This window comes from Benincasa hispida, chromosome 6 (assembly GCF_009727055.1).
Source record: "Benincasa hispida cultivar B227 chromosome 6, ASM972705v1, whole genome shotgun sequence".
NCBI lineage: Eukaryota > Viridiplantae > Streptophyta > Magnoliopsida > Cucurbitales > Cucurbitaceae > Benincasa > Benincasa hispida.
This window is the reverse complement of record NC_052354.1, coordinates 46,939,341-46,956,043: the sequence shown is the minus strand read 5'-3', so window position 1 is coordinate 46,956,043 and position 16,703 is coordinate 46,939,341. Positions and strand designations below refer to the sequence as shown.

Genomic DNA, 16,703 nt, shown 5'->3' with positions numbered 1-16,703 from the left:
TTGAGAGACCCAGCTAATAGTTTAAAAAATGTAGGATATAAAATATGAGAGAGAAGGAGGCGATGGCTATTTGTTTACAAAATTTTGAATAAATTGGCAACTTACTCATTATTCAACAAATAATCTTTGACCTAAAGATCTCGTTTATGCATATTATCTATCTTGCCCCAAAATTATTGAAAGAGAAAGTTCGAGCATCCATGGAGTGTCTTCCATGGCCAATTTTTTATATATGAAAACTCAATATCTCATTTTTTATAACGATTTTTTTTTTTTAATTTTTATTTGTAGAAGTTATGTTTTTTTTTTTCTCTTACCATTTAAAGATTAAAGATAAAAGAGATAGACACATAAAGTATATGACATTGAAGACGATCAACAATATTGACAATATTCAGACGATCAATATAATATGTCTATCTCTTTATCTCGATGTTTATGTGTCATAGCCATTATGAGTCCCCAACTTATCTATTTACGTATTGTTCCTTTGCCTCTTGATTTTGGCATGTTATTCTCGATATTTTTTTTATTGGTCTTTAGCCTATTCTGACAATATTTTTGACATCTTGGCTTCTCTTTTGGTGGGCCATTCTTTTTATGGTAATAAGAAAGCTGTTTGACCGGCTATTTTGCATACTTTCTTCTAGACATTATGGGGTGATCGTGATAAGCGTTTCTGTAATGATTCCCCTTCTTCTTCTGATAGTTTTATGGATTTGGTTTTGTCTATTGAGTTGTATTGGCGCAAAACTAGGGAATCATTGTAATAAAAGTTATAACTTCACCCAATCAATGTTGGGATCATGACTATAAAACATTGATACGAGGCTCGTTGGATATCTAAAAACAAGTTACGATGTGTTTATATTACAAAGTGAATAATATCATATCACATTTGCCAAAGTGAGCTTAGCTCAGTGATATTGACAGACATTCTGATAAAAAAGTCAGAAGTTCAATTATTCATCCTACAATTGCATTTTAGAAATCCAGATAGGTAAATAATAATTCAGTTTGCATCATGGTCCAATATGTTTTTTTAGTTCAACAAGTAGGGGTAGAAAAAATCAGAATCTCCACCATACAGGTAAATTACTACTAAACTATGTTTATTTTGGTCATCATCAGGTCTAATATATATAAATATGAAATGAATTAATCAATGCACAATAAAATTATTAAAAAAAGAAAAAAGAAAAACAATGGTATCTTTTCCAGATTGGTAATGTACAAAATCTTAGGTATGTGAAAAACAAGTTAGGATTTATAAGGACAACATATAGTCGTCCTAAGGTTCAAAGTTTGTCCCAATTTGAGCAGACGTGTCACATAACCAGGGGAGAAGAAATGGAAAAATAAATAATTAATAATCGATAATCGATAAATAAATTAAAAATAAAATAGGAAAAACTATTGATTGATGTGTCTGAAGCATGTCTAAAACTCGATGAATAAGTACATTGGAGTATGTCCATTCTAGTTGCTATGCAGCTTTCGTACATACCATAGTACTCGACATTACAACCTTAATTTACGTTTGCTACCCCAAACATTATATTTTCAATTATTCTCTATACTATTCAATTTATGAAACTATTTTCATTTTCCTTTTATAAAGAATTGTTCTATGCTCCCGTCGCCTCATATTTAATTTGCCGACCCATATTTAAAATGTGTGTTGTTATTATTATTTTTTCAAATTCAAAATATTACCTTATAGTAGTTGCAATTATATCCTTCAACTTTCAATTATAAAAATCGAACCCTCAAATTTAGATAAGTATTAAAATTGGAATCTCAAAGTTATATACTTGTAAAAATTGTAACAATTATATATGTTTGAGGGTTTAATTTTTCTAATTTGAAAGTTTAATTTCTATTACTATGGTAAATTTGAGAGTCAAATTTTAATATTTGTAAAAATTCAAAGGCCTAATTTTTACCCTTAAAAATATAAGGGTTTAATTATAACTATCACCCCAATTCAAAATTAGTTATTATAATTTATCTTAATTAATAAGCTAGATTTGATTCGCAAAATTTTACCGTTGAAATAGGAAGTCTTTGAAACCCAATTTTGTGTGTAATATGGCGGTGATAAAATTGAAAAATTTAAAAATGAATTGTCCTATCATCAAATAAAAATTTAAAATATATATTTAACGATACACTAAGACTCAATTAATAATCATTTGATTTTTTATTTTTACTATTTGAAATCAAGCTTATAAATACTACTTTCGTGTATTGGTTTCTAAGTTTTTGTTGTTTACATAATTATTTTTTTTATAACTATTTGATTTTTAGTTTTTGTTTTTGAAAAGTAAGTCTATATACAAATTTTCTACCTCCAAATTTCTTTTTTAGTTATCTACTTTTTACTAATGGTTTAAAAAATAAAGACAAAATTTGAAAACTAAAAAAAATTATATTCTAAAATATTGTTTTTGTTTTTGGAATTTGACTAAAATTCAACGATTGTACTTGATAAATATGCAAATCATTAAGTACAGAGGAAATAAACTTAATTTTCAAAAACCAAAATTGAAAAATAAAAATGGTTACTAAACAAGACATTGGTTCTTTATTTTTTGTTTTTGAAGTTCTTATTGGTTTTTAAGTTTTTGTTGTTTACATTTTATAATTGCTTTCAATATCAAAATGAATTTTAAATGTCAAACTATTTACAGAAATAGAAAGAAAAAATACTGATAGATATTGATAGATTTTTATCATCTTCTATCAGTGATAGACTTCTATCAGTTTTTATTACTGATAAACACTAATAGACTTTTATCAGTCTCTATAAAAAAAGATTAAAATTTTACTATTTTATGTATATAATTTTTCTTATTTTTCTAGTTTTGAACATCTACCATTTTGAAAACTAAAAAGAAATAATAAAAACTTATTTTTGGAATTTGAAATTTGACTAAAAATTTAAATATTTACTCACTAATATAAAAACCATGAATAAAAAATTGTGAAAAAACCTAGAATGGAAAAAAATGGTTATCAAAGATAATGGTTAAGTGCAAAATCGTATGGATACGATCCTCATTCTGCATCTTGATCAATTGGATCGTTTCTTTGTAGATTCCGATACGAAGCTTTTGTAGATGTGTTTCTGGGTATTCCTTTAGCATTTCGTCCGAGAGAAAGAGTTCCTCTAATTCTATAACTTTTTTTATAATACTCTTTTCTTGAATAGCATTCACAAAAATTTCGGATTGACCAGTATTCCACCAATTAGTAACCCAAGATTCTAGGCTTTTATTAAATGAAAGAGAGATCCACCTGGGCAAAAATACTATAGATGCAAGATATAGAAGGGGAATGAATGCTTTCTTTTTTGCCATTTTTTCGTCTTTGATTTTTTAACTTTTAAGAAAAAAAAAATAGAAACTTTTTTTTAATAAAAATGTTAGTTGACCTAACTTGACTGATCTTGACCGTGGAAATGGATCGAACGGTCGAAAATGATCGAATGCTTCGGTTCATTTTGGTGGGCCCCACGAAATGGAATGCCATATGTGAATCTTCACTGTGTTCCTCTTCTTCCTTAAAATAATAATAATAATAATAATAATAATAAATGTTAAATTTTTGTAGCGCGTGTATTTCATGACTCTTATTTCTAGAAAGTAAATAAATAAAAGTATCCGAACTCGAAGTCAGTCCTTCCGAGTAGCGAATCTTCGAAAAAGGAAGACAAACTCAACGCAACGACGTCGTCAAGTTCGACCTCACCAAACCAAACTTAAGATAACTCTTTTCCATTTTTATATTTCTAAAACAAACCAATTCATTCTAATCTATTCGTACCTACCCAATTTTAGATCATCTATACAAATTACAGGTTTAATATCTTAATTTTATTTTTATCTTAATACTTTTAAGAAAGTGTTTAAGTAATTAAGTCCTTGTAATTTCAATAAAATTTCTAATATATTGTAGAGAGTATAATAAAACAACTATAAGGATGAGATTGAACCTTCAACATCTAAGCTAAAAAACCATATCAATTACTGTTGAACTACTTACTATACAGTAAATAGTCTAATATCAAAAATAGCTCTCTACCTTATTATATATATTTTAGATTTTACTAATCTATATACAAAAGAAAGCCAAAGCTTCATTAAATAAAGGAGAAGAAATTAATATCAAATATCAATTTTGAAAGTGAATGAACGCATGGGTTATTGAACTTTGAGGTTTGTGACTATTTGACTACTAATCTTTTAAAATTATAAACTTAATCTTTAAATATTTTATATTATTTTAAAATTTTCATATTTATTTAGGCACGAAAGTGAAAGTTTAGAGTTTTATTTCTAACCTGAAAACTAAATATATCCAATTAATTAATAATTTTATTTTTTAGATTTTGAAATAATAGATACTTAAAATTAAAAGTTGATTGACGCTTTTAACCCAAACATTTTTAAAGGTAAAAGATCCCTTAAATACAAAATTACAAATGGCAAGATTTATTTGATCGACGACTCAAAAGACGACTTGGACAAGGAAAATTACGGCGGGGTTTTTTTTTGGGTTAAATGACTACAATATCTCTAAAATGATTAAATTAAAGTTAAAAATCACAAATTGATTAGGTGGGAAGTTGAATGAAACTTTGTAGGATTTGATTTTATATTTACATAACGTATTGAAAAGTGGGAATTCTTAGAATGTTAGTAGTTTAATAGCTTGAAATAAATAAAGAAATAAATAAAGTGTAGGGTTGAATTTAAAAAGTGTTTTTGTCGTTATGTTGACTGTAAATCCCTATAAATATTCCCTTAGCAACTCACCAATTTCTTACCAACAAACAAACACATTAAAACCCATTTTCTTTTTGTTCATCTTCATCTTCATCTTCATCTTTCGAATTTTTCTCTACAGATCCGAAAATGAATGAGAATCTTCCAATTCCAGCTTATTTCATAATCACTTTTTTCATAAGCCGTTTAAAATCAAGCATAAACAAATCCAAGGCATGGACAGCCTTAAACCACCAACCAAACACCCTCCGACACGATCCCGAAGCTTTAACCTTAGCCTCCTCGGATTACGGCAACATGGTTAAAGAAATCCCTGCTGCAGTTCTCGAACCATCCTCAATAAACGGCGTCGTTCACCTAATCTCTTATGCTTACAACAATTCCGCTCCGTTTCAAATAGCCGCAAGAGGACAAGGACATTCCGTACGAGGTCAAGCAATGGCCAAAAACGGCGTCGTTATCGACATGTCGGCGCTTCGCCGGAATCGGAAAACCCCCGGAATCGTTGTCTCCCGCCGTTGGACTACGGGGGAATTTTACGCTGATGTTGGCGGGGAACAGCTGTGGATTGACGTGTTGAATGCCACGTTGGCGTATGGGGTCACGCCAGTTTCGTGGACGGATTATTTGTATATCACGGTCGGGGGGACGTTATCAAATGGAGGGATCAGCGGGCAGAGTTTCCGGTACGGTCCGCAGGTCAGCAATGTGGTGGAGATGGATGTCGTTACTGGTACGGAAACAATTAATTTAGTAAACTTAGTATATATTATTAAAAAAAAAAAATGAAATCTATTTTTCTTTTTGTTCACATTATATTATATTATGAAAGGCGACAAGTTTGAGTACAGACATTTTTCTACCTATCATTAAATGATGTGAGAAATTGAAGATGTTCGTTACTGGGTGGTCCCTTAGTTTGAAACCTAAATTTAATTATGTAAATAAAAAAAATATTATGTGTGTGTATTCTTCAAATTAAACCAGGTGTTTCTAGTGGACTTTTTTTTTTTTTTTTTTTCTCTTAAGTTATTGGGTTGCATTGCGTGCATGCAATTGATTTTATGGGGTTTTAATTTAATTTTAATTAATTTTATTGGAATTATATTTTATTTTTATTTTTTTTGTAGGGAAAGGGAATATGGTGACTTGCTCTCCCAAAAGGAATTCTGAGCTTTTCCATGCGGTTCTTGGAGGGTTGGGTCAATTTGGAATTATTGCTCGGGCAAGAATCGCTTTGGAACCGGCTCCAACTAGGGTATTTTTTTTTCCTTTTTAATTTAATATTTTTCAAAATTTTCCAAAAACAAAACAAATGTTTGTTTATTTAATTTCATTGTGAGACCATGTAAAAAAAAAAAAATAGAAGAAAGAAATTATTCAATGAAGTCATCACAGTTGACTGCTTCATAAAATCTTTGGAGGTAGATTCAAAAGTCTGCATATCCTCTAATTAATAATCACTAAAAGATATAAATTTGAGGTGAAAATTACCAACTATAAACACACTTTTTATCGTCTTAATTTATTGTTTTATTATCTATTTTTTTTCCAATATTTTAAAAAAATAATCTAAATTTCGATAACTTAAAAAAAAAAATTCTTAAAAGGAAATTCTAAATTTAGTTGCAAATTTAACACTTTTACTTAAAAAATATGAAAATCATGGTAAGAAATTGGAAAGAGATAGACTTGATAAAAAAAAAAAAAAAAATCAAATCGTTATTAAATGAGGTGTAAAAGTAAATCATCATCAAATGAGGTATAAATTTATCATTGTAAAAAATTGAGAAGAAATAAACTTTATTTTCAAAAACTAAAAACTAAGGCCCATAACTATTTGATATTTTGTTATTTAAAAATTAAACCTACAAACATTATTTCCACCTCTAAATTTCTTGTTATATTTTCTATTTTTTTTTTACCAAAATTCAAGTTAAAAATTGAAAATTAAAAAAAGAAGTTTTTAAAACCTTGTTTTTATTTTTAGAATTTGATTAAGAATTGAGTTTAAAACATAAAGGAATATATTTAATTTTTTTAAAAAAAAAAAAACTAAAAATGAAATAGTTATGGAAGGTACGGAAATTTAAATATTTTTGGAGATAAAAGGGTGTTTCAAAGTTTGAAATAAGAAACTCATTTGTTGTTGGAATGACTATTGAAGTAGAGAATTTTAAGACCATATGACATATGGCATATGTTATATTTGGGTGTTTTCTCTTCTGTGGTTTGGAAGTTTTTGTAGTGTTTCTTATTTTGAATTTTATAATATATATAAAATTATATATAGTTTGACTTTGATTAGAAGTATGGAAGTATCTGTAGATTGTCCAATGAAAGCTTCCAAACAACCCTACATATCCTTGTCTTTGTTTGTGAGTGTTTCTGTCATTTCCAACCACCAAAAACGGTGTCGTATATGTAATACAGACAAATCCCGAATTAATTCTCGATTCGCATGTTTAACCCTTTCTTAACTGCATGCTTTGACCATTAATTTATCATTATCATTATTATTATTATTATAAATGCATACAATATTCATATTTTGTGGAATTAATTTAATTGCTTGTATAGGTTAAATGGGTACGAATGCTGTATAGTAACTTTTCCGCATTCACAAAAGACCAAGAGCGATTGATCTCATTGAATGGAAGGAAACAAACGAATGCACTTAATTATTTGGAGGGTTTGGTTCTGCTGCATCATGGCTCACCGGATAGTTGGCGCTCCTCATTCTTTCCACCGTCCGATCATCCCAGAATAATCTCCCTGGCCAATCAAAACTCTGTCATTTATTGCCTTGAAGTTGTTAAATATTATGATGATCATACTCAATCTACGATAGATAAGGTACTACTATACTATTTATATTACCATTTTGGTTCATATATTTTAAATTTTGTTCATCATGGTTCTCCGTGCTATCAATTGTCTAATTTTAGTCTTTATAGTTTCAATAAATCTTAAATTTAGTCGATCAAAGTTAACTTTACAAAAAAAAATGATTAAATGATAATAAATAATTTTTATGTAAAGAAATATAATACGTGAATATATTTCAAAATATACATAGCATATAACAAAAGATTTTAAAAAAATCAACAATAAACTAGCATTAGAGACTAAATTTAAGAATTATTGAAAGTATATGGACTGAAGGTATTCAGATTAAAATTAAACAAAACTTGAAGTATAGAGATCAAAATGGTATTATAACCTAATTAATTTTGATAATATATATATATATAATAATAATAATAATCTACATTTTCCCTATGATTTGTTAGAACAACAAATTAAAGATTCTACTTAATAATGCTTATTTTGTTTTGATGTTGTATTGTAGGAGCTTGAAGTATTACTAGAAGGCTTAGATTATGAGAGCGGGTTCAAGTTTGAGAAAGATGTGACATATGTTGAATTTCTAAATAGGGTTAGGAATGGAGAATTGAAGCTTAAATCTAAGGGGTTATGGGATGTTCCTCATCCATGGTTGAATCTATTTGTACCAAGATCTCGTATCTTGGATTTCGAATCGGGTGTTTTCAAGGACATAGTATTAAGACGAAACGTAACAAGAGGACCTATCTTGATATATCCAATGAATCGATCCAAGTAAGTTGTTCTTAAATCATCAGTTGATTTTGAAGATTAAATTGACTGATGAAGACAAATTTAATATGATATCATCTAATCGTTGTTATCAAATGTAGATGGGACGATAGAAACTCAACAGTAATACCAGATGAAGAAGTGTTCTACACGATAGGGTTTTTGCATTCAAGTGGGTTTGATGATTGGAAAAAGTTTGAAGAACAAAACCAAGAGATATTGGAATATTGCGGGAAATCAGGCATTGAAATCAAACAATATCTTCCACATTACAAAACACAGACACAATGGATCCAACATTTTGGTTCCAAATGGACAACTTTCCGAGATAACAAATTCAAGTTTGACCCTAAACATATTCTCTCTCCAGGACAAAACATTTTCAATTCCTGAATTTTATTTTTTATTTTTCATTTTTCATTTTTCCTCGCAGTGTAAGCAAATATATATATATATAGCTACGCAAAAAAGAAAAAAAATATTGTTGGGGTTAAATTATATAATATATTTTCAGCATTATTGTATCTAATTCAACCCTAAATTATAAAAGGAGTCATGGCAAATATAGCAATCTAAGACTTTTTTTTTTTTTTTTTTTTCTTTTTTGGAATTCATTTGTCTCAAAAAGTAGCTATAATTGTTTATGTCAAGTATTAACAATTATAAAATAATACAAAATAATTTACATATATAGCAAAATTTAGATTCAACTTTCAGAGTGTATCGGTGATATAGTGTATCAGTGATGACTATATCACCGATAGGAGTCCATCAGCAATGGTGTATATTATTGATAAGATTATCAGTAATAGAGTCTATCATTTATTAACTTTGCTATATTTGCAACTATTTAAAGTTGTTATACATTTAATTATTATTTCTAAATGTGCTATCCATTGCAATTATCCAATTATCTAAATATATTTAGATAAAGTTGGTATTGCATAGTATGGTGGTATAATTGAAATGTATTGAAAGTTCAAATTTACATAATAAATATATATTATTATTGCGCTAAAAAAAAAATATAATTAACTACAATTTTCCTTTATGGTTTGTAAGGATTGATTGTTGAGATACTCAGATTCAATTTTTGGAATTAGAACGAATGCAAATACAGTATTCTAAAAATTGAGAATTGTTCAAAATTTATACGTAATGTTTTGATAATTGACCTTTTGAAGTAATTTTATAGTTGAAAAACACCTTTAAAGCTAGCTCAACGCTATGCATACTTTACACCAATCTATGCTGATAAATTAGTTTAAATGTGTAAATCAAACTTTAAAGAATTCAAAATTATTATGCACAAAATTGAAATGTGTCTAATAATATAGGACATTCAACTTTTCCATTTTGTGTTCATTATAGTTTGCAAGTTTAAGAAAATATCAAAATTTAGTTAAAATTATAACTTAAATATTTTGAAAATTCAAAATTTTATTTGACATGGATTTCACCTAACATTTTTATGATCACTATTATGGTTAAATGATTTTGAAATTAGGCCAATTTACAATATTAACGTCATTCATTGATCGTGATTTAAAAAGTGAGTCTCAATTTATTATGTTTTGTTGATGTTTACCATGATTTTGTAATTGTAATAAAATGTGGGTCCTACCATGAAATCTATAATCAAATATTGTAATATGATTCAAAAGGTAATCAATAAAATTAATTTTGAAAATTATGTGGCTAAATTTTATCGGTAAGACCATGTTATTGATGTTATTATTCATAAAAAAAACATGAAACAAATCCAAGATTTTAGAATATGGTCGATATTGGTAAGACCAATTAATTTTGAAATTGTGTTGCTGCTTTTTTTTTTTTTTTCCCTTATTTCTTTTTGGGTAAAGAAAAGCAAAACAAACAAATGGAGGATTTTTTTTTTCTTTCTAATTTGTTGAATGAGAGAATCTGAGCCAAATTGGAGGAAAATTTTTTGTTAAGCAGATAATAAAAACCTTAGCTTATCGATGTCATTTGCTCAATAATAATATTGATAAATAAAATTTAAAAAATCCAAAATTTTGGTATAATATTTATCAGTATCTATAAAAAAAAAATCAAAATTTTAGGATGTTATAAAAAAAATGGGATGTTATTTGCTATTAAAAAAAATCCGGGATAAAAATACACACCAATGATAACAGTCAAATAAACAACATTAATAGTAATTAAATAACATTTATAAAATAGTTAAGTAAAATGTTAAAAAACAATCTAATTATTTTTGTCATTGAAATCAATAAAAGTCCATTACGTTTACACCATTTTTCATTCGATGCCATAAACATGGCTTTAATTTTCTTCAAAAAGCTGGTAGTTTCTTGTCATATCAGTAAAGATCTTTAAAAGATTTGAAATGGAAATAAACGTTTTGAATGTGAGAGTAAATATGTCGAATTAGCTGGGCTTTTATTATTTATTTATTTATTTATTTCTTTTCTTAAACACTTTTCACAAGAGCAATAAAAATTGGGTTATAGGTTGTAACCTGTAAGACAGACTATATTATTTATACCATTTTCAAAGCAAAAATGTGAAACAATATTAATGAACTTTTTGAATAAATGTCATAAATGATTGATCCCCAAGGGAGAGGGAAACAAAAACCACTGTAAGGGGACGTTTGACACGCAGAGTTGAATTGTGTTGAATTGGTAATTATTATAAATAAGAGAAGAATAATTGAGAGAATGCAAATAACGAGGTGAGAAATGTGAGTTAACACGAATAACGAGGTAATAAACATTTTTAATAATTGTGAATCAAATGGTGGGTGAGTTTTTTTTACTCACCCAATCCAACCCAACTTGAAGGGTCAAACACCCCTTGAAAGTATACCATTTATACCATAGAATTCCCTTAAAAAAACTTAAGATTCAGGTTAGCCATGAGCATAGTACCCAAATGTGGCAAGGTTAAAATAACACAAGACGATAAAAACACCCTAGGTCGATTCCTCTTAAAAGAAAAGGGAGGGTACCATACTCAAACTATGTCACACAAATCTAGTTGCCATCAAACATATTTGTAGGACATTTGAGGAGTACTAAATTGGTGAATTGTCTTTCAGGACACGATCACACGACTTCTCTGTAATCAGATCATGCAAATTAGAATAACAATAAATGGCATGACATTCATTTCTCAAATTGGAGCATTAATAGTTTTATTAGCTCGATTTGATGTAAAGTATTTTATAAATTTTAATTGGAGAAATTACATTGTAGGACAAATACATTTTAAGATACCAAAGTTATGACTTCAACTTTTTTGTAATTATAGGCGTGACAATCACATACAAATCAAATAACAATTACGTAACAATCATATAAAAAATCAAATAGCAATTAAATTTTTAAGAAAAGATTTTTTGCCATGTTTTTTCTATAAAAAAAGTAAAACTTAAAGACACGCGTCCAATTTTTAATGTATTTTTTTTTATTAAAATTGCAATGACTCCTTTTTAATTATTACACAATATAAGTAAATAAAACTAAACTTTGCCGACACATCCAAGACTCGATCGGGAACCCCCTAGCTGAGTAAGACAAAACGTGCGATCAGATGTTGAGAGAAGAAAAGTTTGAAAAATAAAACTTTTGTCCCTAAAATTTTGTAGTCTTATTAACTTTCTCTCTCAAATTTAAATTTTTATACATGAAATCTTTTTTAGTTCAATCTTCAAATTAAAAGTATTTTTATTAATTTTGAAAGTTCTTAAAATATTTTTTTAAAATAAATAAATATATATATATAAATATAAATGTTTAAAATATAAGAGTGCTTTTAAGCAATATTAGTTAAAGATACGTGCAATGCACGTGGTTTAAAATGTTTATAATGTTTATGACATAAAATATTTGTAATTTTTTTTTTTTTACATAATTTTTATGATAAAATTTAAATTTTGATTGAGAATTTATTTTTCTTTGAGTTCAATAAATAACTTATCATCAATGTAAAAAAGAAAATACCTAAAACTATATATTTATTGTAAATGTAAAACTATCTATTTATTGTTTACTGTACGATATATTTATTAAAAATTATATCATGTAATTATGAATTTTAAAGAATTTTATTTCTTACTTAGAAAAAAACAAATTTGAATCAATGGTTCAATTGAAAAGTGAAAACAACCGAAACAATCTAATTTGTATAACCATGATTTGATAATGGTTTTACATTTAAAAAAAAAATTAAAATTGTGAAAATTAAATATATATATTTCTTCTTCATTCAAATCAAAATATAAGTAACAAGATTGTATTAAAAAAAAATTGAGACATAATTGTTAATGCAGAAATATGATTTTTGAATGGATACACTTGTAATTGAGTTTAAATTTTAAAATTTTGACATGAATAAAAGTAAAAAAAGAGAAAAAGATTATAAATTAGATGAGATGACTAAAATTTAAATACATGTGATGTAATTAAAGTGAAATTGTAAAATAAAATTGGTAAGAAAAATAGACAAAATAAGATAACTTTTTATTTGATCTTATTTGTTTACATTAGTCACATTTATTTCTATGTTCTCTATATTTTGTCCTCATAGAGTGATTTCTAAGGATAGAAAAAAAGAATATATTTTACAAAAGTGATTAAAAAAATATGCATGAATTAACAATTAAATTTATTAATCTGGAAGAAAAAATATAAAAGTTTACTATATTTACCGAAAAGGTCTGAAATTGAAAAAAGAAAAAAGAGAAACAAACAAACAACTACAATAAATAATAAAATGAAAAGATATACACTCTTCAACAAAACAAAAAAAAGTTTGTATACAAACTCGCTATTTTAAGTTTTCATAAGCCATAAAAATTTAAATGTACTTTTATAAATAATGTCTTTTTAAGCATTTAGAATTTATCATGGTCATATTAGATACAAATTTACGAATTTAAATAGTTCAAATACTTTTAAGAGTATTGGGATCCGAGGAGTTGCCTCTTCCCATAATTTGTTTTATTTGGAAGAGTACGAACCTAAGCCCAAGCCCATATAGACAAGGACTAAATAATGCGTTCGGGCCCAAGCCCACTTTCTTGAATAGAAGCCTGGTCATTGTCCAGCCTCTCAACCAAATGGGCTTTAGTATCAGCGCCATGGCCCATTCATATCCAATAGAAATCCTTTCCTACGTGTCGCTATGTAATAATTTCAGAACCGTTTGGAAATATAATTATTAAAAAAATGAGAAAACATTAATTTCGTTCTCCCAAGACAACTGCAGGATAGGAGATTGAATTTTCGATTTCTTGGATTGAAGCGTCAAATTCATTTTGATCGTTCTCATCATAGTAATGATAATGAAAAAGAGACGTGTACCTCTAGAAAAATGTAGCCTATTAACTTTATAATAGAATTATATACTTAATATAAACATGTGATGAAAGAGTCAAGTTGGAAAATTATTCGATGCAACTTTTAGATCCATATGAAACTATAAATTATTTTTCTCTTTCTTCGTTATAAAAAAGTAGAAATATTTTGCGGTTGGGTTCAACTTGAGATGAGAGATAAAATCAAAATGAAACTTAATCGAAGCAACGTACAAATTGCAAGCAGTTATGTAATTCTGTAATATTAATTACATGTAAATCATATGATTATATTGTATATTAATAATAAAAGTAAGACATACAATATCAACAGACGTTGCAATATTACCACTATCACTGAATCGTGATGGTGACGATATCTATTCACACTGTAAAGTTGCAAATTGAAATTTTAATTTTGTTTAGATCAGTTTTGTTTGTTTCTATGTGCAACACTCATTTGAATTTGAGGAGTACAACGAAAATACGAATATGGAAAAAATAGTAATATATAATAAAATAAATAAATATTAAAATAAATTAAATATAATATATAAATTAACAAAATATAAATAAGAAATTTCTCTAAATTCTCCGTTTTTCCAATTTTCATGGACTTTATCCAATGTATATCTTCTAAGACCCACAAAATGTCATTATTTATAGATATTTTGGCAAGTAGAAGGTGGATTACATGAATAGTGTGTAATCTTGAGATACATGGACAACACATGAGGTAATAGATAAGTGACACGTGACTAATGAACACAAATAATGGGCATCTATATTACACATAATTTAACATATTTATATTACCCCTTAAATACCCATTATACATGAAATATGCCTCGTTAAAACTTTACTAGGAAAAAATCCACTAGGAAAAAAATCATAGTGAAGGAAAAAGAGTACATATTTCATATAGTCTGATACTCTTAAAAAGAATACAATACATTTACTCCCCCTCATAGAAACATCACATCACTTGAGGTCTATGAGTCGCTGCATTTCAATGTTGTGCACCAATTTTTCAAAGGTTGCGATTAATAATGATTTTGTAAATAAGTCTGCCAGGTTATCCTTCGAACAAATTTGTTGTACAGTGATGTCACTGTTTTCTTTAAGATCATAAGTATAGGAAAGTTTTGGTGAAACACATTTTGTTCTATCTTCTATCATCCTGTGATTTGGGATATGCATGTTGTGTTGTCTTCGTATAATATCGTTAGAAGATTTTTACTAAAAGACAAACCACATGTTCCAAGAATTTGCCGAGTCATTAATCTTACTCATACAAATTCTCAACTAGTCTCGTGAATTGTAGGAATTTCAGCATGATTTGAGGAAGTGGTTGTTATAGTCTATTTCACCGATCACCATGATATAGTAGTTCTTCCATATGTTAATAGATAACCTGTTTGAGATCTAACTTTGTGTGGATTAGATAACTATCCAGAATATGCATAGTCAACTAGATTAAAATTTGATTTATTTGAATAAAATAAATCCATGTTGATCGTTCATCAGAGATAACGGAGTATATACTTAATTTTGTTCCAATGTCTTTTTGTTGGAGAAAAACTATATCTTGCTAATAAATTTACTGAAAATGCATGATCTGTCTTGTATTATTAACAAGATACATAAGTGCACCAATTATACTAAGATATGGTATTTCAGGACCAAGAAGTTCTTCATTATCATCTCGAGGTCGAAAAATATCTTTCTTCACATCTAGTGGACGAACTTTCATTGAAATATTCAATGGATATGTTTTGTCCACATAAGATCTTTTCAAAAATTTTCCTGTATAAGTTGACTAATGAACAAATATCTTATCTGTTAAATGCTCAATTTGCAAGCTAAGGCAAAATTTTGTTTTTCCGAGATCTTTCATCTCAAATTCTTTTTTAAGATATTCTATTGCCTTTGAAAACTCTTCAGAAGTTCTAATTATATTTAAATCATCAACATATACAATTATAATAGCAAATCTTGACTGTCATTTCTTTATAAAAACGCATGGACATATTGGATTATTTTGATATATTTCTTTCAAAAAATATCCACTCAGGCAATTGTACCATATTCGTCCTGATTGTTTTAATCCATATAATGATCTCTGTAACTTTATTGAATACAATTTTCGGGAATTTGATTGATATGTTTTAGGTACCTTAAATCTTTCTGAGATTCTCATATAAATTTCATTATCAAGAGAACCATAGAAATATGCTTTGACTACATCAATAAGATGCATGTCCAGACATTCATATGCAGTCAGACCAATTACATAGATTAGAGTAATTGCATCCACCATAGGAAAATATTGAAGGAAATCGGATCTAAGATTTCCATGAGCAACGAAAATAAGATTATTCCAAATCACAATCATGAATGAACATAACATTTACGGTCGACTTCAAACAAATGGTTATACAATTCATACAGAAATTACAGTATGAAAAACTCAAATGAACAAAGAGACAAACTCTACGAACATTTGAAGATGTGTCTCCACGCTCCGTTGCACACGACCGCTCGAACAACAGCAACCTTGAATGCTCGATCTAACGCAACACAACACGAACTCTTCGCACTTGTCCTAAACGATCGCCTTGGCCACGAACTCCTCAGCAACACGAACGGCCTCAAGAAAACCTCGACGGTGTTGAGTTAAGTCTGACACCACCAACAAGGTGACCTTGGTATTCTCGGTGTGAGAATCCAGAGGGTGGGCTCCGTTCGGACTTGGTATGGGGTAGACAAAGGAGGAAACACCGATCGTATACACGACTGGACAAGTAGGAGATGGCGGAGACCTATCATATAGGTCGATGCCCAATCGTTTAGATAAAGCTAAGCGACCATCTAGCAAAAGCTATGCGATCGTTTAGCTCATCGTTTAGCTCGGTCTGTCACCTATAGACACTACACGATCGTTTACTTTG

General features: G+C 28.2%; 1 protein-coding gene across 1 annotated transcript; it reads left to right on the top strand.

Annotated features, from left to right (window-relative positions):
* Positions 1-4,824: 4,824 nt before the first annotated feature.
* On the top strand, positions 4,825-8,984 carry LOC120080114 (cytokinin dehydrogenase 3-like). The gene is made up of 5 exons (XM_039034674.1): positions 4,825-5,523; positions 5,921-6,048; positions 7,371-7,646; positions 8,143-8,411; positions 8,510-8,984. Exons 1-5 carry the CDS (start codon positions 4,920-4,922, stop codon positions 8,799-8,801), a joined length of 1,569 nt encoding a protein of 522 aa, XP_038890602.1. The 5' UTR covers positions 4,825-4,919; the 3' UTR covers positions 8,802-8,984.
* The last annotated feature ends 7,719 nt before the right edge of the window (positions 8,985-16,703 follow it).